Source organism: Saimiri boliviensis, chromosome 11 (genome assembly GCF_048565385.1).
Source record: "Saimiri boliviensis isolate mSaiBol1 chromosome 11, mSaiBol1.pri, whole genome shotgun sequence".
NCBI lineage: Eukaryota > Metazoa > Chordata > Mammalia > Primates > Cebidae > Saimiri > Saimiri boliviensis.
The window spans coordinates 83,363,182-83,388,091 of NC_133459.1; the positions used below are offsets into that span (position 1 = coordinate 83,363,182).

Genomic DNA, 24,910 nt, shown 5'->3' on the forward strand with positions numbered 1-24,910 from the left:
TCCATTTCTCAAGGGGAATGCTTCCAGCTTTTGCTTGTTAGATAAAACCTTGGCTGTGGGTTTGTCATAGATGACTGTTATTATTTTGAGGTATGTACTTTCAAGGTCAAGTTTGTTGAGGGTTAACATGAAGGCATATTGAATTTTATCGAAAGCTTTTTCTGTACCTATTGAGATAATTATGTTTTTGTTTTTAGTTCTATTTATGTGACGAATCACATTTATTGATTGGCATATGTTGAACCAACCTTACATCCCAGGAATAAAGCCTACTTGTTCGTGATAAATTTGCTTTTTGATGTGCTGCTAAATTGAGTTTGCTAGTATTTTGTTATAGATTTTTGCATCTATGTTCAACAGGGATATTGGCCTGAAGTCGTCTTTTTTGTTGTGTATCAGAACAGCCTCATACAATGAGTTAGGGAGGAATCCCTCTGACTCAGTTTTTTGGAATGGTTTCAGTAGGACTTGTACCAGCTCTTCTTTACATCTCTGCTAGAATTCAGCTGTCAATCTGTCTGGTCCTGGACTTTCTCTGATTGGTAGGTTTTTATATTACTGGTTCAATTTCAGAATTCATTATTGGTCTGTTCAGGGTTTCAGTTTCTTTCTGGTTCAATCTTGGGAGGTTATATATTTCCAGGAATTTATGAATTTCTTCTAGGTTTTCTAGTTTGTGTGCAGTGAGGTGTTTATAATAAACTTTGAGGGTTTTTTTGTATTTCTGTGGCATTAATGATAATGTCTCCTTTGTCATTTCCAATTCTGTTTATTTCATCTCCCCTTTTTTCTTTATTATCCTAGCTTGTGGTCTATAAATCTTATTTGTTCTTTCAATAAATGAAGTTTTGGTTTTGTTGATCTTTTGTATGTTTTATTCTCATCTCCATTTTGTTCAGTTCAGCTCTGATTTTGGTTATTTCAGCTTTGGGGTTGTTTTGCTCCTGTTTTTCTAGTTCTTCTAGGTGTGATGTTATGCTGTTAATTCGATATTTTTCTAACTTTTAAATGTAGGTATTTAGTTCTTTAAACTTTCCTCTTAACACTGCTTTAGCTGTGTCCCAGAGATTCCGGTATGTTGTAACATTGTTTTCATTAGTTTCAAATAATTTTGTGATGTCTGCCTTAATTTCATTGTTTACCCAAAAGTCTTTCAGAAGCAGACTGATTCATTTGCATTTAATGATATGGTTTTGAGAGACCTGTATTTTAAGGATTCCTCAGTTATATCACCTATTCTCACTGTATCACACTGACCCTCTGATTACTCTATTTAATGATAGCTCTTTGCATTTCTATGAGGTATCTTAAACTTCATGGTCTAAAACCAAAGTCTCAAAAATCCCTCTTCCTATCCCTAAACTGCTTTCCTCCTACTCTTCCCCACCTTCACTGTAATGAGGCAATAATTTGAAAAAGAGTAAAATGGTCTTCTTTCTTGCCTCTTGGAATATGAGGATTTTGCCTATTCAGCCTCAGGTGTCTGTATGTTTTGCTTTGTTTGTTTGTTTTGGCTATAAGAGAATGTGGGAAGGCAAAAGAGGAGAGAAAGAGACATATTTTCCCTTTTTTTGAGTTTTGTCAGAGAGAGATCTTTGTTCCCAACTACTTTTTTGGAATTTGGAAAGGTATCTTATATAGATATCACCTGGTGTGTAGCCCTATCAATATGGTTACACAACAAAGTCAAAATGAGGAATACCATATGGTTAAATTTTCCTGAGCTACTCTTCAATTCCTATATGATGTAGATGGCAACTCAAAAACAGCTGGTGAATTCGTGGCAGGGATGGGGTGATCACTACTCTAGGAATATGCACCTCTACAATAAGGGCTGAGAAGCAGGTTTCCTTGACTAGTACTGAATAAGAACCACAGCAGACCTCGGAGAGATCTATAGCAATTAGTGGGACCTGATGTGAGGCCAGTTCAGCAAGGGAATCCTCTTTTCCAAAAAAAAAAAAAAAAAAAAAAAAGAAAGAAAAGAAAATTACTAGATGCAAACATCGTCACCAGAAACCAGCAGGGTAGGTACTGAGGGAAGATGACCATGTCTAATGAGCATGAACAACACCTGCATTAATATCCAGAGCATCCTCATCCTTGTCACAAGACACACAGACTCAATTGTTGGAAAGGAGTAAAAGAGAGAAGTCAAGGACTGATACGTTTGTGAGACTAAGCATGTTGATAGGCTGTGCACCTGAAGAAATGACCTTATATGATTATAGTAAGTTTCAGCATTCAACTAAATCAGATTTAAAACTTTCTTTTCGCCTGCTGCCATTTCCCCTGCCCCAATTGCATTGCACTAATCAGTAAGTAGGAGCCTGTGAGGGAAACCAGATGAGCCAGAAATAAAGCAGTTATATATTTGTACATCTCAAAGTACAAATTTGTCGCTCTGTTACTCATTTAATGACATGATCATCCACTCAGTTACCTAGGCTAAAATAGGGTTTGTTATTTATTACTTTATCCCATCTTCTCAAAATCTAAACCAGGAGCAAATTCAGTCAGCTATGCCTCTAAAATATATCTTGAATCTGATCATTATTCACTTATACTGTGTTTTCTCATATTCCAAGCCACCATCATTTTTCATCTAGACCTCTGCCAAAACTTTCTAAGTAATTTGGTCCACTTTTACCCCGCATAATCCTCTTCTTCATAAAAGCCCAAATAATCACTAACCATTTTAATCACACCCTTCTCCCTGTTCAAAACCTTCCAAATGACTGTCCATTGCAATGAGAATAATGGCCAAACCTCTTATCATGGTCTATAATACCTTATGATCTGGCTCCTACATTTCTCTGGCATCATGTTTTCCAATTATTTACTATTCCCCAGATACAGGGATTTTTTCCTTTTTTTTTTTCTTTTCTTTCTCTCTCTCTTTTTTTTTTTTTTTTTTTTTTTTTTTTTTTTTTTTTTTTTTGAGACGGAGTTTTGCTCTTGTTACCCAGGCTGGAGTGCAATGGCTCAATCTCGGCTCACCACAACCTCCGCCTCCTGGGTTCAGGCAATTCTCCTGCCTCGGCCTCCTGAGTAGCTGGGATTACAGGCACACGCCACCACGCCCAGCTAATTTTTCTGTATTTTTAGTAGAGACGGGGTTTCACCATGTTGACCAGGATGGTCTCGATCTCTTGACCTCGTGATCCACCCGCCTTGGCCTCCCAAAGTGCTGGGATTACAGGCGTGAGTCACCGCGCCCGGCTTCTTTTCTCTTTTTAAAAATAGATCAAGACCGCTTCTGTCTTAGGGCCTTTGTATTAGATATTCCCTCTACTTAGAAATCTCTTTTCCTCAGATAATCACATAGCTGGCTTTCTCCATGCTTAGGTGCCTGGCTCAATGCAGTGTCAGATAGTACTTCTGTGACCACCACAAGTAGGCAGCCCCTTTATCTAGTCACTCCACATCCCAAAACATATTTTCTTTTTTTTCTCTCTCTCCTTTCTTTGTTTTCTTCTCTCTTTTTTCTTATTTCCCTTTCTTTCCTTCCTTCCCTTCCCCTTCCTTCCTTCCTCTTTTTTTCTTCTTTTTCTCTCTCCTTTCTTTTTTCCTCTTTCTCTCCCTTTCTCCTTTCCTTCCTTCCTTTTTCTTTCCCTCCCTCCCTCCATCCCTCCCTTCCTCCTTCCCTCTTCCTTCCTTTCTTCCTTCCTTCCTTCCATCCATGCATCCATCCACCCATCCATGCATCCATCCATCCATGCATCCCATCCATCTTTCTCTGTGGTCATGGCTTACTGCAGCCCTGACCTCCCAGTAGTCTCAAGCAGATCCTCCAACACCAGCCTCTCAAGCAGCAGGGACCACAGGTGTAAGCCACCATACCAGCAAAATTTTAAAAATTTTTGGTAGATATAGGGGTCTCTTTATGTTGCTCAGGCTGGTTTTGAACGCCAGGGTTCAAGTGATCCTCCTGTCTCAGCTTTCCACAGTGCTGGGATAATAGGCATGAACCACTGCACTCAACCTTTTATTTCCTTCACAGCACTTATCACTACCAAAATTATCATTCATGCTTACATTGCCTTCCCACATTAGAATATAAATTCTGATAAATTTCATCATGACAGCATGAACTTTGTCTGTTTTGTTCACCACTGTAACATTAACATACATAACTGTGTCTGGCTTAATAAACATTTAATGAATGAATAAATGAATGACAGAATGTGTGCCTAAAGATGAAAATAATTAACCCTAATTAGACAGTAAGCTAATCTATTAGGTATTCGCTAGTAGGAAAATAACATTTTAAAGAACATGCACTAAATATTGAAAGTAAAACCAAGGTTTGTGAGTAAAAGGTAAAGTACAGTGAGAGATTTTTCTAATTCTTTTTAGCTTCTAGGGAACAATGTATATAAATGTATTAGGAATTTTTGCACAGTAAATTTCTACACATAAAGAAGCCATTATGTGTGAGAAAAGGGGTTGCCTTATTCTATGTTGTATTTTGTTGTTATTATAATCAGAAAGGTCTCCCCTGACTATTTGTTCACTATTTTTCTCTTCAAGGATATGTTGTTATTATAGTTTTTGGGGGAGATGTCAATATTTACTGCTGGTAGATTGGTTTATTTTAGTGCTTTCCCTGAAATGTATAAGTAATATTTTGCTCTAAAATGTTGGCTTTTAAAAGTTAACATTGCCCACTGCAACCCATTTGTGTATCTAGAGGCTTGCAGGGCACATAGGAAAAATAGCAACTTTTTTTTTTGTGTGTGTAAGATTTAGTCAATAATTGTAGAAATAAGAACACTATTTTTTTTGGTGTGTGTCTATAGTCCTAGCTACTTGGGAGGCTGAGGCAGAAGAATTCCTTAAGCCCAGGAGTTTAAGTCTAGCCTGGGCAACCTAGCAAGAACCCCATCCCTTTAAAAAATGATATTTTATACAATTTGCATATGTCATTTCTATGTCCTGTTGATTGAGAACAGTCAGCTTGCTGTTGCTTACTGATAAAATAGAGGAACCAGTTGGGATTCACTATTATAGACTTTGTGAAAGTAGCTGTTTTGTCTCAGAAGTATCACATTATATCTGTTTTTTTTTTTAAACAGCTTTACTGAGGAATAATTTACACTTACATATGTGACAGCCACATGATACATATATATTCATACATGATATCCACATATAATATATATGAATTATGTGCCCGTTTAATGTGCACAATTCAATGATTTTTAATATATTCAAATAGTCATGCAACTATCACCAAAATCAATTTTAGAACATTTTCATCACTCCCCCCCAAAATCTCATAATTATAAGAAGTCACTTCCCATTTCTTCCTAACCCCTCTAGCCCTAGGCAATCACTAATCCACTTTCTGTATGTATAGGTTTGCCCATTTAGGACATTTCATATAAAAGTACAATACATGGTTTCTTGTGAATTGCTTCTTTCATTTAGCATAATGGTTTTAAGGCTTATCAATGTTGTACTATGTACTTATACACCATTCCTTTTTATTGTCAAACAATATTTAACATGTTATTTATTAATTCATCAGGTGTTGCCCATTTGGGTTTCTACTTTTTAGCTATTATAAACCATGTGCTGTGAAAATTCCTGTACAAGTTTTTGTTTGAATGCAACTCTCTTGGACATATATACCTAGAAATGAAACTGCTGGGTCATAAAGTAAGTCCATGTTTGACATTTTGTGGAAATGCCAAACTGGTTTATAAAGAAACTGCAGGTTTTATATCTTACCAGCAATGTATAAGGGTTCCAATTTCTCTATATCCTCATGAACACTAACTATCCTAGTAGGTATGAAGTGGTATCTCATTGCAGTTTTGATATGCATTTTTCTAATATTTGCAATGATATTGAGTATCTTTTCATGTACTTATTAGCCATTTGTATATACTCTTTGGAGAGATTTAAGTCTGTCCATTTTTCATTTATGTTAATTATCTTATTATCAGACTGTTAATATATTCTGGATACAAGTCCCTTATCATATATGATATTTTCAAGTATTTCTCCCATTATGTGAGTTGACTTTTTACTTTCTTGATTATGTCCTTTGAATCAAAAAATTTTAACTTTAATGAAGTTCAATTTATCTTAGAAGATGTATGCCTATGTTTTCTTCTAAGACTTTTACCATTTTAGCTTTTACATTTAGGCCTATGACTCATTTTGAGTTCATTTTTTTCTGTAGTATAAGGAAGGGTTCAACTTTATTCTTTTGCATGTGGCTATCCAGTTGTTCCAGCACTATTTGGTGAAAAGACAATTCTTTCTCTCACCGAATTGTCTTGGCATACGATGTGCTTTCCTAAATGAAATTTATTTTGTTCTTTCCTGTAATTTGCTTTATTTCTTGAGATAGACAATAACACTAACCACATTTGAATAAAACTCAAATTTCTTATCATGGCTTAAAAAGTCCTTCATGATCTACTCCCTACCTATTTCTTCAAGCTCATCTCAAACAACTTTTCACTATTTATTATGCTGCAGCTGTAATAGCTTTCATTTAGTTTTCTAAAAATACTTAGCTCATCCTCACCTTTCTATCTCAGCCCTTGCTGCTTTATCTATCTTGAAGGATCCTCCCACAGTTCTTTGCATGATAGGCTCCTTTTTACTCTTTAGGTCTCAATGTAATTGTCCCCTATCCAGAGAAGACTTCTCTCACTACCCTAGCTGAAATATGTTCTCTAATTTGTTGGCTTTCCAACCCATAATAAGTTATTCTCTTTCATTACTATGTTTATGTTTATTTCCATTATTGCATTATCACAATCTGCAATGATTTTTTCTTTGGTTTTTTTTTTTTTTTTTTTTTTTTTTTTTTGAGACAAAGTCTTGCTTTGTCGCCAGGCTGGAGTGCAGTGGCACAATCTGGGCTCACTGCAACCTCTGCCTCTCGGGTTCAAGCAATTCTCTTGCCTCAGCCTCCCGAGTAGCTGGGACTACTGGCGTGTGCCACCACATGTAGCTAATTTTTGAAATAAGCTGTTTCACCATGTTGGCCAGGATGGTCTCGATCTATTGACCTCGTGATCCACCCACCTAGGCCTCTCGAAGTCCTAGGATTACAGGCACTGCAATGATCTTTTAATCTGTCAGTCTTCTTCATTAGATTATAACATCTGAGGATCAGGAAACTTGGTAGTCTTGTTCCCCACTGTATCCCCAATGTTTAGTAGAGTTCTTGCCTCATAGAAGGTACTCAAAAACTTCATCAAATTCATGAATTAACAAAAACATTTTATAAAATCACAGTCTGTAAGGCTGAATAAAAATTTAGAAAGTGTTAAGATAACGCTTTTTAAAAAGCCATGGAATTTTTACTTCCAAAGAAAATCTATGTTAAAAAAGACATACAAGGTTCTTTCCTGACTAATACAGGAATAGAAAAAACAGAGCCCTGCTAACTTACAATCCCTCTTGACACAACCATCTTGGGAAGTTCTGCATAGCTCCAATCCCTTTATTTTGTATCATGTATGAATATATAAACCAAAGAATGACTCACTCAACAATTGTATCCCAACAGTGGGATATCAGGGACAAAGTGGTCAGTGCAGGGCTTGCTATTTGTGTTGCTTTATAATGTATGTTACAAAATGGTGTTAGGCTGTTCAGAATAAACAAGCCTAACACCTGAGTCACAGAAACCATTCAGATGATAAAGATTTAGATAACCATTTACTCCATGATGTCACTTAATGCCATTAACCCAACTGATTGTTTCCAAGGAAACTGTTAGAAATAAGAGACAGGTATATCTTATCATTCTTTTCTAACTATTGATATTCTTCTCATCTTATGACTTCACTTTTAAGATCTTATTTAAAAAACTTATTTGAAGAAGGCACTTTATTTCCTTTTATCTTTTCTTAAGATAGTCACCTTTACCTAATATCACACCACCTTAAACAGACAGTAAAAGCTACATTTCAATAAATCCAACCAAATTTTGTCCTAAATATAAAAAACAGGACAATTTCATTTGAATATATCCAACTTAGAAGTTGATGGTTGCACATCTGTTCAGATCTTAGATAACACAGTGGTAGATTTTTTAGCATAGATAACAGACCATAAGTCAGGCAGATGTTTCTTTTCAGATGCTTCCCAATTCTTTTCTCACACAGAGTTATGTATTTAGGAAACTGAACATTTTAGCACAAGATTCAAATATGAAATATACAATTTTTCTTTCTGTTTAAAGAAATCTAACTCCTGGATTTGGAATTCACACTGATGCTTCCCTTGCTTTATTTTTCAATCCAGATCTCATTCCTCAATCTTCTAGGAGGTAAGATCTTTTCTTTTCTTGAAAAAAAAAAAAAAAAGGTTTTATTTCTTTTTCTTACTCTCTTTCTTGTTTGTTTTGTATGAATCCAAGGTAGCATCTTTGTGACACTGCCTAAGGAAGAATTTTTAAAGTGCAAAAATAAATCCAGCATCAGGCTGTCTGATTAAGCAATAGTTCCTTGGATCGCAAAACTCTTTTAAAAAATATGCCATGGTATTTTTATTGTGTTTATGAGCTGAAAACCATTTAAAATTCCAAGGAGAACAACAAAAAGAATAAAAAACACACACATGTGATGTTACTAAAAAAAGGCACCAAAGATGTGTACAAGACATGATTTTTCCTGGGAAACACTATGAAGCAGAAGAAACCTGTGTTTATCATTTTTCCATGCCTTGTTTTGAGCCCCTTTTTCATCACTGCTCTGCCCGTCACCAGCTGTCATACTGCATCATCCCTCTTTGGGATTCCTTGCTGTGTTAGCCTATGGTATATGTTCAGACCTTCCTTTTTCTTTCTGTTTTTTTCCCTTCCTATGAACTCTTAGGATTCTGCTAGGAAACTATGCCAGTGGTTTTTAAAAAAATACATGCTAAAGTATGCATAACTGTTGATGGTTTTTTAACATAAAAACAAATTTGACAGAGTTATCAGGAAGATAATCACACTTTCTTGGCATTTGTTACTTGGCTTCTCTGTGGGTCCAGGCCTGATGCTAATGGAAGAAGGATGAGCCTTCTAACAAAGATGAAAATTATTAAAAACTCTAGAAAAGCGAAATATACGGCCGAAGCTGGTTACCATATGGGGAAGGGAGGCTTAGAGATACAAGGTCAGAAAATAAAGAAATTATAAGACGTGTCTTTATCACCCATGTGTAGTAGCTCACGTCTATAATCCCAGCACTTTGGGATGCTGGGATTATAGCAAAGTGGGAGGAACACTTGAGTTCAGGAGTTTGAGATGAGCCTGGACAATATGGTGAAACCCCATATCTACTGAAAATACAAAAATTAGGTGGGTGTGGTGGTGGGTACCTGGATGCCCAGCTACTTGGGAGGCTAAGGTAGGAGAATCACTTGAACTCAGGAGGCAGAAGTTGCAGTGGGCCAAGATCATGCCACTGTACTCCAGCCTGGGTGACAGAGTGAGACTCTGTATTAAAAAAAAGTCTTTATTAATAATTTATTTATTTATTTATTATTTTAAAGCAGTGCCATCTTCTATATTATCTTGTACAAATCTCTTAGCTTTTTCTAAGTTTTTTTTCCCCCAGTTGTAAATAGGGAATAATAACATCTATAGGCTCTTGGGAGGATTCTATGACAATATAAAAGTGAAATTACATTGTTTAGTGTTTGGACTAATGATATTTAAGATAATTTTGGGGGCTGGGCATGGTAATCTCAGCACTTTGGACAAAGCGGGTGGTTCACTTGAGGTCAGGAGTTTCAGACCAGCCTGGCCAACATGTAAAGCCCTGTCTCTACTAAAATACAAAAATTAGCCAGGTGTGGTGGCATATACCTGTAGTCCCAGCTACTTGGGAGGCTAAGGCAGGAGTATCACTTGAACCCAGGAGGTGGAGGTTGCAGTGAACTCAGATCATGCCATTGCACTCCAGCCTGGGCAACAGAGTGAGATTCCGTATCAAAAAAAAAAAAAAAAAAAAAAAAAAGGAAGATAATTTTTGGGAGGACCTCTAAATATTTTGTATTTGCTGTGGTGGAACACCCACCACAGTTCTCCAGGACTGAGAGGGCAGGACAGAGAAGAAATGGGCACCCACTACAATAAAACTGAAGAGAAAAAAGATTCTATTTGCCAGAACTCAAAAATATCTGATACTTCTGGTTTATCTTCATTCCTCAAATGTTATTTTGCTATTATTTTGGGGTAGATGTGTTATAACATTAGTTTAATTGCTGCTAAAGAAATTAGAGTCATTGATAAATGTGAATGGTTAAAACAGGTAGTTTGTGTTTCATTTACGATATTTGTTGTATTCTTCCAGACAGAGCTTTCCTCTTAGTCTTGCAAACCTAAGTGAGCTCACTGGAGTAGGGCCCATTCAGTGATCTTCAGGTTAGAAACCAGAGGAAAAGAGAAGGACAGAAAAAAAGCTGAAAATTATAAACTTTGTAAACCGCTACTTTGTCTTCCAGTCTACCCGTATGATCAGTTCACTCATAATTAGTTCCTCAGTCTTTACTGAGCCCCCATGTGGAAATACTGGTGCACAGAGTACTGTGGTTTATGGAAAGGAGTAAAGACAGAGCATCTGGTTTTGAAGAGCTCTGTTTCCTCTTGGAGGAAAGACCCATATGCTTAAATGTTGCAATCTTTAAAAGGCAGAATAAAACTGCCAGAGTCCAGAGGAAGGAGAATCCATTTTCTGGTAGCATCAAAAGACTTCCGAGATAGGAGAATATCTCCAAAGTCATGAACATTTAGAGAAATAAAGATAATAACTTTGAGGATAATCCAGTTTAAAGATAGGATATAAGAAAAAGTGAACAGTCAGATGAAACAGCAGAATGACTAGACAGCTATATTTGGAAGAACATAACAAATATAAATTAAACATTTGAAGAAAAAAGATGCTACTTACTTTCTCTCTCTCTCTCTCTCTCTCTCTCTCTCTCTTTTGAGATGGAGTCTCACTCTGTCTCCCAGGCTGGAGTGCAGTGGCACAATCTTGGCTCACTGCAATTTTTGCCTTCCAGGTTCAAGCAATTCTCCTGCCTCAGCCTCCCAAGTAGCTGGGATTACAGGTGCACACCATGGTGCCCGGCTAATTTTTGTATTTATAGTGAAGCAGGGGCTTCATCATGTTGGCCAGGCTGGACTCAAACTCCTGACCTCAGGTGATCTGCCCGCCTTGGCTTCTCAAAGTGCTGAGTTTACAGGTGTGAGCCATCTTGCTCAGCGGCAAATCTCATTATTTATTCACATCTTCCATTTGCCTTGAGCTAAAAGAATTTGTTCAATACAATGTTTAGAATTTCCCTTGAAGTAATATCAAAATTTAGGATCAGATATGATAGCTCATATTATGCTTGCAAAGAACTTCTTGTTTCATCCATAGGATATTACTTGATAATGTCAGTTATATGAATAAAGATCCAAAATATTTAATAAAACTAAGTTTGAGACAACATAAAAGATTGCTTTATAAATACTTTATGACAAAAGTTCCATGGCTTATCGAAAAAGTATCTTTCCTCTTTGCATCTTAGGAGGGCTGATAACCAGTTCTTGACTTGTCCTTCTCTCAAGCCACAGTTCCACATATACAATTATCCACTGGATCTATAAAGAGGTCAGAGTGTGTGTAGGTGTGTGCATGTGCACACATACAGGCAGTGAATTCACTTAGTATTTGAAGTGAACACAGCAGTACTTACCGGAAGGCCCATTTGGCCTGATCTACCCAAGGGCCCTATAATTCCTGGTAAGCCCATCTCTCCTTTTTCTCCATCCTCTCCAGGAATTCCCCTTCCTCCTGGAACTCCCTGTAATGCAATACAAAAATTTTTGTAAAGGAATGCAGTGAAATAACTATGCTACACAATAAGCAGGTTTTTGTTTGGCACACAAAAATAATGATGTCTAATATTTTAAAGATTTTACCAAACATCTATTTTATATATAATGTTAAAAGTATAACTTACCTTTAACCCATCTTTTCCTTGAAGACCTTCTTCTCCAGGAGCTCCTGGCTCACCCTATTTTGTAGTAGAAACAGTATAATTAATTTTTTTGCTATATAATTTATCTTATTTTATTTTTAGCCTGTAGCATGTATGGAAAATAGCAAATTTCTGTTCATTTCTACTACTTTATTTCTAAAGAGAATTTGACAGTATAATGAGCATGATTTAGCTTGCCTTGGTTAGTTCTGAAGATGATTTCATGATTCAGAGGGTCATAAATTCAAATATAAAATGAACCCATAATATTAATAAATTTTAGATAATTAAAGGTGATATATATCCATTTGGTAGCTCTAGAATTTTATACAGCTAGACTTATATTTCTGAGTTCAAGAAATGTAAATACTACATGCCATAAAGTTATAGTGCTTTGCTGTATTGAATTTACATAGGTTAATATAACTTGATTCAGTTATGACCACCCCACCAGATTTTTAGAGTTTCCATATTTTCTCCCTTTCCGTAGAGAGGTAAAGATTAATGTTCTCATACATTAATTAGTTGTTTTTTAGATATGGAACTTGCGGAAATGTAGAGCCATTCCTTATGAAGCTACTAAAGTAAGACTGGCTCTCTTGATATTGAAATTATTTAAAAGTAAATTAATTAGCGCTTATTTACAGTTGCTCCATCTTTACTGTCACTGACATTTCTATTATCCTCACCTCCCAATCACCCCATCCCACACACACACACAAAGAAAGTAAAAAGGAAAAAGCCAGATACAAAACCTATCTCCCTACTTTGCCTTTTAGTGAACAAGTATCTCTTAAAGTTATCTTAGGAAAAAAACTCCTTATCACAGCTCAAAATAAAGCCTGTCTATATTAGCATAACTTCTCAAAGCTATCTAATTGCAATAATTTACAATTATGTCCTTGCATCTTGTTAGCTTTGCATGATTGTAAGGTTTTTTTCCCCATTTTTAATTTTTCTTATTTTTTATTAAATTTTTTTTTCTCCACCTAACCAGTGTGCTAAAAGGTTTGCTTGTTTGTTTGTTTTTTTAGAGCAAATTAAATCAATAAGTTAGATTTCAATCTTTTATCTGTCTTGTTAGGTCAGGAACTATCCTGAGAGTTGATCACTCTATTTGTTAATTTCTTCTTAATGCTAACATTAGTGACAATCACTGCGACCCCACATTTTTGGCAAGGGTTCTACAGAGTATACCTGATTTTGAGAAAAGGAGATAGGAGGTTAAGACTAAATGCTACTGAATTAGAATAGGGACAAGGTTTGGCATGCAGCATTTGAAATTATGAAATAAAACCAAATATTTTCTATAATGTATCAGAAAAGTTTATTTGGCTATTTTTTAAAGTGCTTAGACTAATAAGTTTTGAGTCTCTGAAAGAAGGGAGTTAGTGTATTAAAAAGGTTTCCAAAGGGCACTCACCCGTAACCCTGGTTCCCCAGTTCCTCCAACACTGCCTCCAAGTCCAATATCTCCCTGAATAAACAAAGGAAAGATTAAACTCTTTTCTACTAAGACTGCATGTCTAATTATGGGGACATGTCATAAGGCAGGGGTCCCCAGTGCCTGAGCTGTAGAGGATACCTGTCCAAGGCCTGTTAAGAACTGTGCTACACAACAGGAGGTGAGCAGCTGGTCAGTCAGCACTACCGTCTGAGCTCCACCTCCTGTCAGATCAGTGGCAGCATTAGATTCTCATAGAAGCACAAACCCCGCTTGTGAACTGTGCATTTGAGGGATCTGGGTTACTCATTCCTTAAAAGAATCTAATGCCTGATGATCTGAGGTGGGACAGTTTCATCCCCAAACAATCCCTTGCTCCACCACTATCTGTGGAAAAACTGTCTTCTACGAAACCAGTCCCTGGTGCCAAACAGGTTGGGGACTGCTGTCATAAGGAATAGGAGTTCCAAAACACTTCTTGTTTTTATCTGAGGGCTCCCACCTGCTTTCAAGTTGGCAAATGTAGGGAATTCAATGGTGGCAAATGTTGGGGATTCAATAGTGAAAGTTTAGAGACTCTCCTTTATTTTTTAGAAGGTTACCTTTGCACCTGGCTCGCCTTGCAGACCAGACTCTCCCTCAATGCCTGGAGGTCCCTACAAGAGAATAATTTGACACATCACAAAGGTAATAACAATCTCCTAAGAAGATGGTGGTAACACTGAACTCAAGGGTGAGCTATCTGTGTCCAAAAGGGCATAATTGCTGTCCCTTTATAAACTTCATAGCATAAGAACAGATAGTTTCTGACAGCCTTTAATAGTTCAAATGTCAAAACAACTTCACTTAAGATTAAGAATTTTAAGATCTGTTTCTTCTAATCCTTTCTCTCATTCTTTAAATCTCATCCAAAAGGATTTGTTCTTCCTTTCCCTTTCTGTTGTGTGTTTAGGAATCTGCTTCCTTAAAAAAATCATTTTTTCTTATTGGTTTCATAAAAAATATGCAAATAAGAGATTAATTTTTTCATATTATAACACACTCTCTCTCTCTCTCTCTCTCTCTGAGCTTCTTTCCCAGCCTTCTTTCATGGTGGGTTCATTTTTGTTGGGAAGCTTTCAGTTTTTTTTACTTTGAGATCATATAACTTCTTGCAACCTCTCGCTAGTTCCAGGCCTAAAGTTCCTACAATTGCTGATGTTACAACTATTTTTGTCTCCTAGAGATATTTACTTTATTTGTGAGCACACTATGTGTGCCTCCTCTTCCCTTTGGGGAGAAGAGTTTTACTGGCATCACAGGTGAACAGGTCTGCAGAAATTAGATCACAAAAACCATTACTGATCATGTTAAGAAACTGGCATTTTATCCTAAAGACCATGAGAGCTCTTGAAACCTTTAGAGGAAATGAATGATACAAAAAAGATAAACTGGTAGCAGGTAGATGATGGAATATTGGGAGTTGGAGGAGACATGGTATAAGAGTGTGGGTCTAGTGCCCTGGCAATAGGGATAAAAAGGAAAGGGTAGACTTAAGAGAGAATAGGCAGGGAGAGGCCCATTCAAAACAAAAAGATAGCTGATTGGAGAGGATTAGGTAGAAGAAGGAATCCAGGATGACTCTCAGTTTTGTGTTATTGGGTAAAAGGGGTATCTTTCATTGAGATATAAATAAAAAGAGGAAGAACAGTGGGAAAGTAATGAATTTGGTTTAGATATTTTGAATTTTAGATGTCTGTGTGATATCTAGGTGGATATTTAAAAAGATAACAGGAAATCAATAATTGAATCTGAGGAGAGAGGCATACAATGGAGCCAACAAGCTGAGAGCTATCAGAGTGATATTGGTAATTAAAGTCACTGTGATATAGGATCACTAAGCCAAGGAAGTAAAAGGGCAACTTCATGTCAAGACTGAGAAAGGCTAATGAGAAGGTGAAGTGGCAAATCAAGAGAGTGCAGTTTCACACCAGCCAAGGAAGGAATTTGTTTAATTTATTTAGTGCTAAAGTTATAAACAATAGAAATAAAATGATTGGATATTTATTACAAATTTGGCTTATAATTCCAAAATATATCCTATATTGGGTAATGTCTCAGTATTCTTCTATACAGGGTATATAATATCCTAGAATGAAAAGTTATCAAGTCAACTTCAAATCAGTGAAGGGAAAGCTCTTATCTATTTGCTGTTCTGTCATTTCAATGATGGGATTATTAGAGGAGAACTTCATACGTATACAATTAGACATATAATGATCATCTCTGCTTTTAATGAAATTTTAGGCTTTTTCTGAATATGAAACATTACTACAGAAATATTCTTCATAAGATATATCTAATTATTAATTTTATCTTAGAGTCTTAAAAAAAGTAGACTATTTATGAGGAAGAGTCACAAAAAATTTACCTCAATGCCCATTTCTCCAGGAGGTCCAACATCACCTTGCAGTCCTCGCAGTCCCTATATTAAAATAAAATTTAAGACATGAGAATAAAAATTTACGCTATGTCAGTAAACGTATGCAACTAGATATGAGTTTTGTAACACAGATTTGCGTAATACATAATTATAGAAATACATAATACATTTATCAAGATATTACTTTACTTTGTATAAACAAAATTATATCTTTAGTTGATTCATGTGTGTGTGTGTGTGTGTGTGTGTGTGTGTGTGTGTGTGTGTATTTTGAGACAGAATTTTGCTCTTGTTGCCCAGGCTGGAGCGCAGCGGCACAGTCTCTGCTCACTGCAACCTCTGCCTCCTGAGTTCAAGCGATTCTCATGCCTCAGCCTCCCTAGTAGCTGCTTTTACAGGCACCTGCCACCATGACTGGCTAGTTTTCATATTTTCAGTAAAGGTGAGGTTTCACTATGTTGGCCAGGCTGGTCATGAACTCCTGACCTCAGGCGATCCACCTACCTCAACTTCCCAAAGTGCTAGGATTACAGGCGTAATGGTGCCCAGCCTCATGTGTGTTTTAAAAAATAAACTTACTAAGCTATTCATGTATTAAAAAGAAAAGAGTGGTATTCATTCTTTTATTTCTCTAACTTACTCATTCATTCAACATTTATTAAGCACTTTCTAAGTATCACATTGTGCTAAGCATTTTGACAAGGTATCTTATTTAATTCATGAGATAGTCATTCATCTACTTAAAATTATTAGCAAATATGTGACAAATAAAATTGTATCTTAAAGAAGTAAATGTGTGATTTTTTTTTACTGACTCTATAGTTTTACCCCTCGAGAATGTCATATAGTTAAAATCATATAGCATGTAACCTTTTCATACTGACTTCTTTAACTTCTTAACTTCTTTAACTTAACTATGCATTTAAAGTTCCTTTATAAATTTTTGTGGTTTGATAGCTCATTTATTTTTTATTGCTGAATAATATTCCACTGTATGGGTAAACCACAGTTTGTTTCTTCATTTATTCACTGGACACTGTTTTAGTTCACTCATGATTCTATAACAAAATAGTATGAATTAATAGCTTATAAACAACAGATATTTATTTCCTACAGTTCTGGAGGCTAGAAAGTCCAAGATCAAGTTGCTGGAAAGTTCAGTGTCTGGTGAAGATCCACTTTCTGCTTCATGGATGGTGCCTTCTAGTTGTGTCCTCACTTGTTAGAAGGGGTGAGCGAGCTCTCTCACGCCTCTTTTATAAAGGCACTAAACCCAATCACTAGGGCACGGCATCCCAAAGACCCTGCCCTGTAATACTATTATCTTGGGGATTGGGATTTCACTATATGAATTTTGGGGAAACATGGTCCAATTATAGCAGACATATTGGTTCACATTGGTTGCTTCAAATTTTTGCACCTATAAATAAAGCTGCTATAAACATGCTTGTACAGGTTTTTGTGTGGACGTAGGTTTTCAACTCATTTGGGTAAACATGAAGGAGTGTGATCACTGTATGCCTAGCTTTGTAAAAAACTGCTATACTGTCTTCCAAAGTGGCTGTACCATTTTGCACTCCCACCAGCTATGAATGAGAGCTCCTGTTGTTCCACATCCTCGTCAACTTTTGGTATTATCAAAGTTACAGGTGGACAGTGGTACGTCATCATTGTTTTAATTTGCAATTCACTAATGTCAAATGATGTTGAGCATAGTTTTACATGGTTCTATCCTATTTCTATACCTTCTTTAGTGTGGTGTCTGTTCACATCTTTTGTCAACATTTTAATTTTTTTTTTAAGAAAATTGTTGACTTTTAAATGTTTTTTTCTATATTTTGGATACAAGTCTTTTATCAGTTGCATGCTTTACAAATATTTTCTCCCAGTCTGTGGACTATCTCTTCATTCTCTTAATGGCGCCTTTTCAATGCAGATTTAAAAAACATTAATGAAGTCCAACTTATCAACTTTTTGTTTCACAGGTTGTGCTTTTGGTGATGTAGCTAAATACTCATCATAAAAATTCATCAATAAATCTCAGGTCACATACATTTTCTTCTGTGTTTATATTTTAGGAGCTTTATGGTTTTGTTTTTTACAATTAAGTCTAGGATTCATTTTGAGGGTGTAGGGGTGTGTGTGCATGTGTGTAAGGTGTAAGATCTACATCTAGATTCATGTCTTGCATGTGGATATCTATTTGTTTCAGCATAATTTGTTGAAAAGATTATCAATTGTATTGCCTTTGCTCCTTTGCCGCAGATCACTTTATTTGTGTCTATATATTGTGTACATTGTGTAGAACAAAGAGTGTATCTGTGTTCTATTTCTGGGCTCACCATTCTGTTCCAGTGATCTACAGTTGACACTTAAAACAACATAAGGGTGACAGTGCCAACCTCCCGCACAGTTAAAAATATGAGTACAACTTTTGACTCCCCCAAAATGTAACCACTTATAGCCTACTGTTGACTGGACATCTTACTAATAACATAAGCAGTTGTTTAACACATATTTTATATGTTATATGCATTATATAGTACAGTCTTAAAGTAAGTGAGAATAAAGAATCCTGTATTCTTAAATGGAAGTAGGGCATCATCAAGGTCTTCATCCTTATTGTTTCCATGCTGAGTAGGCTGAGGAGGAGGAAGACAAGGTGGGGTTGGTCTTGCTGTCTCAGGGGTAGTAGAGGTGAAAGAAAATCCACAAATAAGAAGACCTTTGCAGTTCAAACCTGTGTTGTTTAAGGGTCAATTGTACTTGTCTATTCTTTTGCCAATATTATGCTGTCTTGATTACTGCAGTTTTACAGTAAATCTTGAAGTCAGTGTCTGTTCTCTAACTTTGTTCTTTGATATTGCATTGGTTATTCTGGGTCTTTTGGCTTTCCATATAAACTTTAGAATCTGTTAATTTCTACAACATAACTTGTTTGGATTTTGATGAGCATTTCATTGAATTGATAGATCAATTGGTGAAGAATTAATATGTTAACAATGTTGATCTTCCTAGCCATGTACATGAAATATCCTTCCATTTATACAGATCTTCAATTTCGTTGATCAAAGTTTTCCTCATATAGGTCTTGTTTATATTTTGTTAGACTTATACCTATTTCTTTCTTTCCTTTTTGGTGTTAATGTAAATGGGATTGTGTTTTTCATTTTAAATTCCAATTATCCATTGCTGGTAATATAGAAAAGCAATTGACTTGTGTATATTAACTTATACCCTGTTATGCTACAATCTCATTATAATTGCTTATTACTTCTGGGAGTTTAAAAATCAGTTCTTGAAGATTTTTTACACAGACAGCCATGCCATCTACAAAGAAAGATTTATTTCTTTCCCAATTTGTATACTTTTTATTTTCTTTTCTTATTGTGCAAGCTAGGACTTCCAGTACAATGCTGAATAGGAGTTAAAATTGAAAAAAGGAGGAACGTGTTTTCCCTATTCCCTTGTTCTTAATGGAAAAATATCTAGTTTTCTCATCAGTAAGTGTAGTGTTGGCTATAAGGTTTTTAGAAAAACTTGGTTTTCAAAAAGCTTAGGAAGTTCCCCTTTATTCCAAGTTTGAGAGTTTTTATGGGTGCTGGATTTTGTCAAATGATTTTTCTGCATCTTTTTATATCGTATTTTCTTATTTAGCCTATTGAGGTGATGGATTATATTAATTGACCTTCTAATGTTAAAACAGCCTTGTATACCTGAAAAAAATTCCACTTGGTTATGATGCAGAATTCCATTTATACATTGTTTGATTAAATTTGCTAATATTTTGTTGAGGATTTTACATCTATGTTCCTGAGTGATATCGGTCTACAGTTTTCCTTCCTTGTGATGTGTTTGCCCGGTTTTGTTATTATATATAAATCGCCTTCCTATAGATAGCAGGCATAGTGTGGGGAATCTCTCTGGAAGGCATTGTTTTTACCTAAACAAGATCAAACCCCCACCCAACGCCTCCTCCATTGACCAAGACTCTTTCACCTGTAATTTCTAAAAATGTAACCCCAAGACCCTTTCACATGTAATTTCTAAAACTGTAACTGCAAGACCCTTGCACATGTAATTTCTAAAACTGTAACCCCAAGACTCTTTCACATATAATTTCTAAAACTGTAACCCCAAGACCCTTTCACATGTAATATCTAAGGCTGTAAACCCAAGACCCTTTCACATGTAATTTCTAAGGCTGTAAACACAAAACCCTTTCACGTGTAATATCTAGACTTGTAAGCCTATATAAAGGCAGAGCTTCTCTTTGTTAGAGGAGCTTGGCTATTAGACAAACATGTTGCCTTGCTCTCAGCCGACATAAATAACCTCTTCCTTCCTAGTCCAGTGTCCGAGAGGTCTGTTTCTTGCAGCTGTTCCTGCTTCACTTAGACCATTGACATTTAAGTGACTATGATATAGTTGAGTTGGTATATACCATAGTTGTTAGTTTTCGTTTGTTGTCTTTGTTCTTTATTGCTGCTGCTTCTTTGGTCTTCTTCTGTTTATTTTTTTGGCTTCCCATTTCATTTTATTTTAATTAATTAATTTTGAGATGGAGTCTCACTCTGTCACCCAGGCTATAGTGTAGCAGCATATATTGGCTCACTGCAAATTCTGTCTCCTGGGTTCAAGTGATTCTCCTACTTCAGCCTCCTGGGTAGCTGGGACTACAGGTGCATCCCACCACATCCACCTAATTTTTTATTTTTGGTAGAGATGGTGTTTTACCCTGTTGTCCAAGCTGGTCTTGAACTCCTGACCACAAGCGATCCACCTGCCTCAGCCTCCCAAAGTGCTAGGATTATAGGCATGAGCCACCATGCCTATCCTGGCATCTCATTTTAATTAAGCATTTTATATGATTTAATTTTGTTTCTTGGCTCAGTATACAAACTATACTACTTTTAAAACTTTTTAAAGTGGACCACTCTAGAGTTTGCAATACATATTTACAGTTAACCCAGGTCCATTTTCTTCCTTTTTAAAAAAACCCTACAGCACCTGGTATTCCTAGGTCATCTCCAATCCCAGTACTAACCAGTCCTGACCCTGTTTAGGGTCATCCAAGATCAGACAAGATTGAGGACATTCAGGGTGCTATGGCCATTGATCAAGTCCGCTTTAGAAGAACACTATACCACTTCAGGAGTAGTGCTAGTACTTTATAACAATTCCTCCCTCTGGTTCCTTGTAACATTTGACTTATCCATGAGATGTAATACCAAATATACTGTTGCTATTAATATTTTGTACAAATTATCTGTTAGATCAATTAAGAATTATAAAAATATTTTATTTTACTTTCATTTATTCCTTCTCTAACACTCTTCTTTCCTAGATGAGTTTCTTACCTATGTCATTTTTCTTCTCTCTGAAGAACTTCTTTAACACTTCTTGCTGGTCTGCTAGTGACAAACTCCTTAAATTTTTGTTTGAGAAAAACTTTATTTCTCTCTCACTTTGAAATTCCCAGTTTGATAATTCCAAAATGTCTGCTATCCTTGAGTCTGTTTCTGCTTATTTGTCCTGCAGACTGTTTTTGTCTTTTAGCTTGCCTTATAACTTTTTTTGAAAGCCAGACATGATGTAAATATAAATAAAGCCAAGGTGAATAGGCCTTTAATGTGATATTTTGTTATCTGGCTGGTGGTTAGGCTGTGTTTAATGGTTGTTGTAGTTGCGGTGTTTGAGGCTAAAATGTCCTCTAATGTTATTGTTTTTGACTCCCCTGTTTTCTTTAACCTTTTGAGGGACTCTTTAAATGGGCTGGTAGCACAGTTCCTTTAGCTATAATCTGTTAGTGCAGGGGAGCCCCACTGATGTGATTGTAAGTTATGAGTGTAGGAGGAGCATTCTACAGTTCTATGATTTGGTCTCAGTCTTCTAGAGAGTCTGAGTTAGATATTTCCCTTCTCCCATGTCAAAGGTCAGAGAGGGCTGGAGCAGAATATTTCTTTTCCTTTAACTGAAGGCTAGAGGGAGGTGAAATTAGGTTTTCCTTTCCCAAAGGTCAGTTGATCTTTGGTAAAACACCAGTTTATTTACTAATTTCCCTGGAGGGCAAGCACTGTTAGGAGATCAGAGAATTCTAGATATGTTTCAAAATCATACTATCTCTCTCCCTCTGCTTGAAGCAGGAGGTATTTTTCTGTCTTTAAAGTGAGAACCTGTTAGGGCTCCTGGAGGAAGTAAAAACTCAGGAACATGTAGGGGCCTCCCAATTACTGGGCCCTGAGTTTTTTTTTAACACTCCAGCTGGTCTATACTGAGTCTCTAGTAACTTGCTAATTACAGTTTAAAGTGTCCCTACTGTCCAGATGTGGGCTATGTGTTCACCTGTCTGTCTCTCCATTATGGGGGCAGTAGCTTGTCTTGTGTCCTTAATTCTCTGATAGATTTAAGAAGAGTTGTTGATTTTCAGTGTGTTCATCTTTTTTCTTGCAGTGAGGATGGGAGTGGTGACTTCCAAGTCCATACATTTCAGACCAGAAAACACTTCATTTTATCATTTACTTATTTATTGTGTCACCCAGACTGGAGTGCAGTGGCACGATCTCTGCTTACTTCAACCTCCAGGTTCAAGTAATTTGCCTGTCTCAGCCTCCTGAATAGGTGGGATTACAGGCGTGAGCCACTACGCCAAGCTAATTTTTGTATTTCTTTTTTTAGTAGAGACCAGTTTCACCACGTTGGCCTGGCTGGTCTCAAACTCCTGACCTCATGTGATCCACCAGTCATGGCCTCCCAAAGTGCTGGGTTTACAGGTGTGAGCCACCAGGCCCAGCCCAGAAAACACTTTACTGTTGTTAACCTAAATAACAAAGAGAAAGAGACTCTCTAAAAGAAATAAGGTAGTTATCTTAAAATAGAATATTGCAATGGGGATATGCATGCCCTAGTAAGCTATGTACATATTCAGGGAGATAAAGGAAGCCAATGGTTTTTAAAGGAAAAATCAGAAGGATTATTTAATTGTTTTTGAAATGATTATCCTTGGATATAAATATGAAAAACAATAGTGACACCAGTCCAAGGCTGGACAGGCAGTTACTGGGCAGAAGTCTTTTCAGAAGTATTTTTTGTATATAGGTGTAAATGTCCTTTGCGCAAGGTTGCGTTTTTGTAATTTTTTGTGATAGTTTGTGTTATCAGGCATCTAAGAATGAGAATTCTCTCTTTATGGCCTCTGGCTCTATTTGTCAGGTTTTTCTTCTATTTTCTTAACATCATTGACTCCATTTTGATTCTGACAACTTTCACACTATGATTTTTTTCAGTTTTTCTTTGGCGGGGGAGAGACTGGATTCAGCTACAAGTCAAATTGTGTTTCACACACAATAATTTTTTTTTTTGCTTTTTTGAGATGGAGTCTTGCTCTGACACCCAGGCTGGAGTGCAGTGGTCTCAGCTCACTGCAGCCTTTGCCTCCCAGGTTCAAGCAATTCTCCTGCCTCAGTCTCTTGAGTAATTGGGACTACAGGTGTGCACCACCACGCCTGGCTATTTGTTTTTCTTTTGTATTTTTAGTAGAGGTGGGGTTTCACTATATTGGCTAGGCTGGTCTTGAACTCATGACTTCAAGTGATCTATCTGCCTCGGCCTCCCAAAGTGCTGGGATTACACACATGAGCCACCATACTCATCCTCCATACAATGACTTTTTTTTATATTATACTTTAAGTTCTGGGGTACATGTGCAGATTATGCGGGATTGCTACATAAGTATACACATACCCTGGTGGTTTGCTGCATCCATCCCCATATCACCTACATTAGGTATTTCTCCTGTTATCCCTCCCCAATACCCCTACCCCCTGATATCCCTCCCCTATTCCCCCTACCCTCCAACAGGCCCCAGTGTGTGATATTCCCCTCCCTGTGTCCATGTGTTCTTATTGTTCCACCTATGAGTGAGAACATATGGTGTTTGGTTTTCTGTTCTTGTGTCAAGTTTGCTGAGAATGATGGTTTCCAGCTTCATCCATGTCCTTGCAAAGGACATGAACTCATCTGTTTTTATGGCTGCATAGTATTTCATGGTGTATATGTGCCACATTTTCTTTCTCCAGTCTCTCATTGATGGGTATCTGGGTTGTTTCCAAGTCTTTGCTATTGTAAACAGTGCTGCACTGAACATACGTGTGCATGTGTCTTATAATAGAGTGATTTATAATCCTTTGGATATATACCCAGTAATGGGATTACTGGGTCAAATGGTATTTCTATTTCTAGATCCTTGAGGAATCACTACGTGTGTCTTCCACAATTGTTGAACTAATTTACACTCCTAAAAACAGTGTAATAGCATTCCTATTTCTCCACATCCTCTCCAGTATCTGTTGTCTCCAGATTTTTTAATGATTGCCGTTCTAATCATGTGACCCACCAGCCTTGGTGTAAGATGGTATCTCAATGTGGTTTTGATTTACATTTCTCTAATGACCAGTGATGATGGGCATTTTTCCTATGTTTGTTGGTTGCATAAATGTCTTCTTTTAAGAAGCGTCTGTTCATATCCTTCACCCACTTTTTGATGGGGTTGTTTGTTTTTTTCTTGTAAACCTGTTTTCGTTCTTTATAGATTCTGGATATTAGCCCTTTCACTTCAAACTATACTATGAGGCTACAGTAATCAAAACAGCATAGTACTGGTACCAAAACAGAGATATAGAACAATGGAACAGAACAGAGGCCTTGGAAGTAACACCACACCTCTACAACAATCTGATCTTTGAGAAACCAGACAAAAACAAGCAATAAGGAAAAGATTCCCTGTTTAATAAATGGTGTTGGGAAAGCTGGCTAGCCATATGCAGAAAGCTGAAACTGCGACCCTTCCTTACACCTTATACAAAAATTATTTCCAGATGGATTAAAGTTTTAAACATAAGACCTAACACCATAAAAACTCTAGAAGAAAACCTAGGCAATACCTTTCAAGAGGTATAGGCATAGGTAAGGACTTCATGACTAAAACACTAAAAGCAATAGCAACAAAAGCCAAAACAGATAAATGGGATCTAATTAAACTTAAAAACTTC

At 36.6% G+C, this 24,910-nt stretch overlaps 1 protein-coding gene across 2 annotated transcripts in view; it reads right to left on the bottom strand.

Annotated features, from left to right (window-relative positions):
• COL24A1 (collagen type XXIV alpha 1 chain) overlaps positions 1-24,910 on the bottom strand; it is a 400,711-nt gene that overhangs the window by 119,694 nt on the left and 256,107 nt on the right. For both annotated transcript variants that reach the window (XM_074381116.1, XM_039473942.2), the window contains 5 exons: positions 15,849-15,902; positions 14,041-14,094; positions 13,418-13,471; positions 11,977-12,030; positions 11,710-11,817 (listed from right to left, as the gene is read on the bottom strand). In XM_074381116.1, the coding sequence (XP_074237217.1) occupies positions 11,710-11,817; positions 11,977-12,030; positions 13,418-13,471; positions 14,041-14,094; positions 15,849-15,902 (324 nt within the window). The remainder of the gene's footprint in view (positions 1-11,709; positions 11,818-11,976; positions 12,031-13,417; positions 13,472-14,040; positions 14,095-15,848; positions 15,903-24,910) is intronic.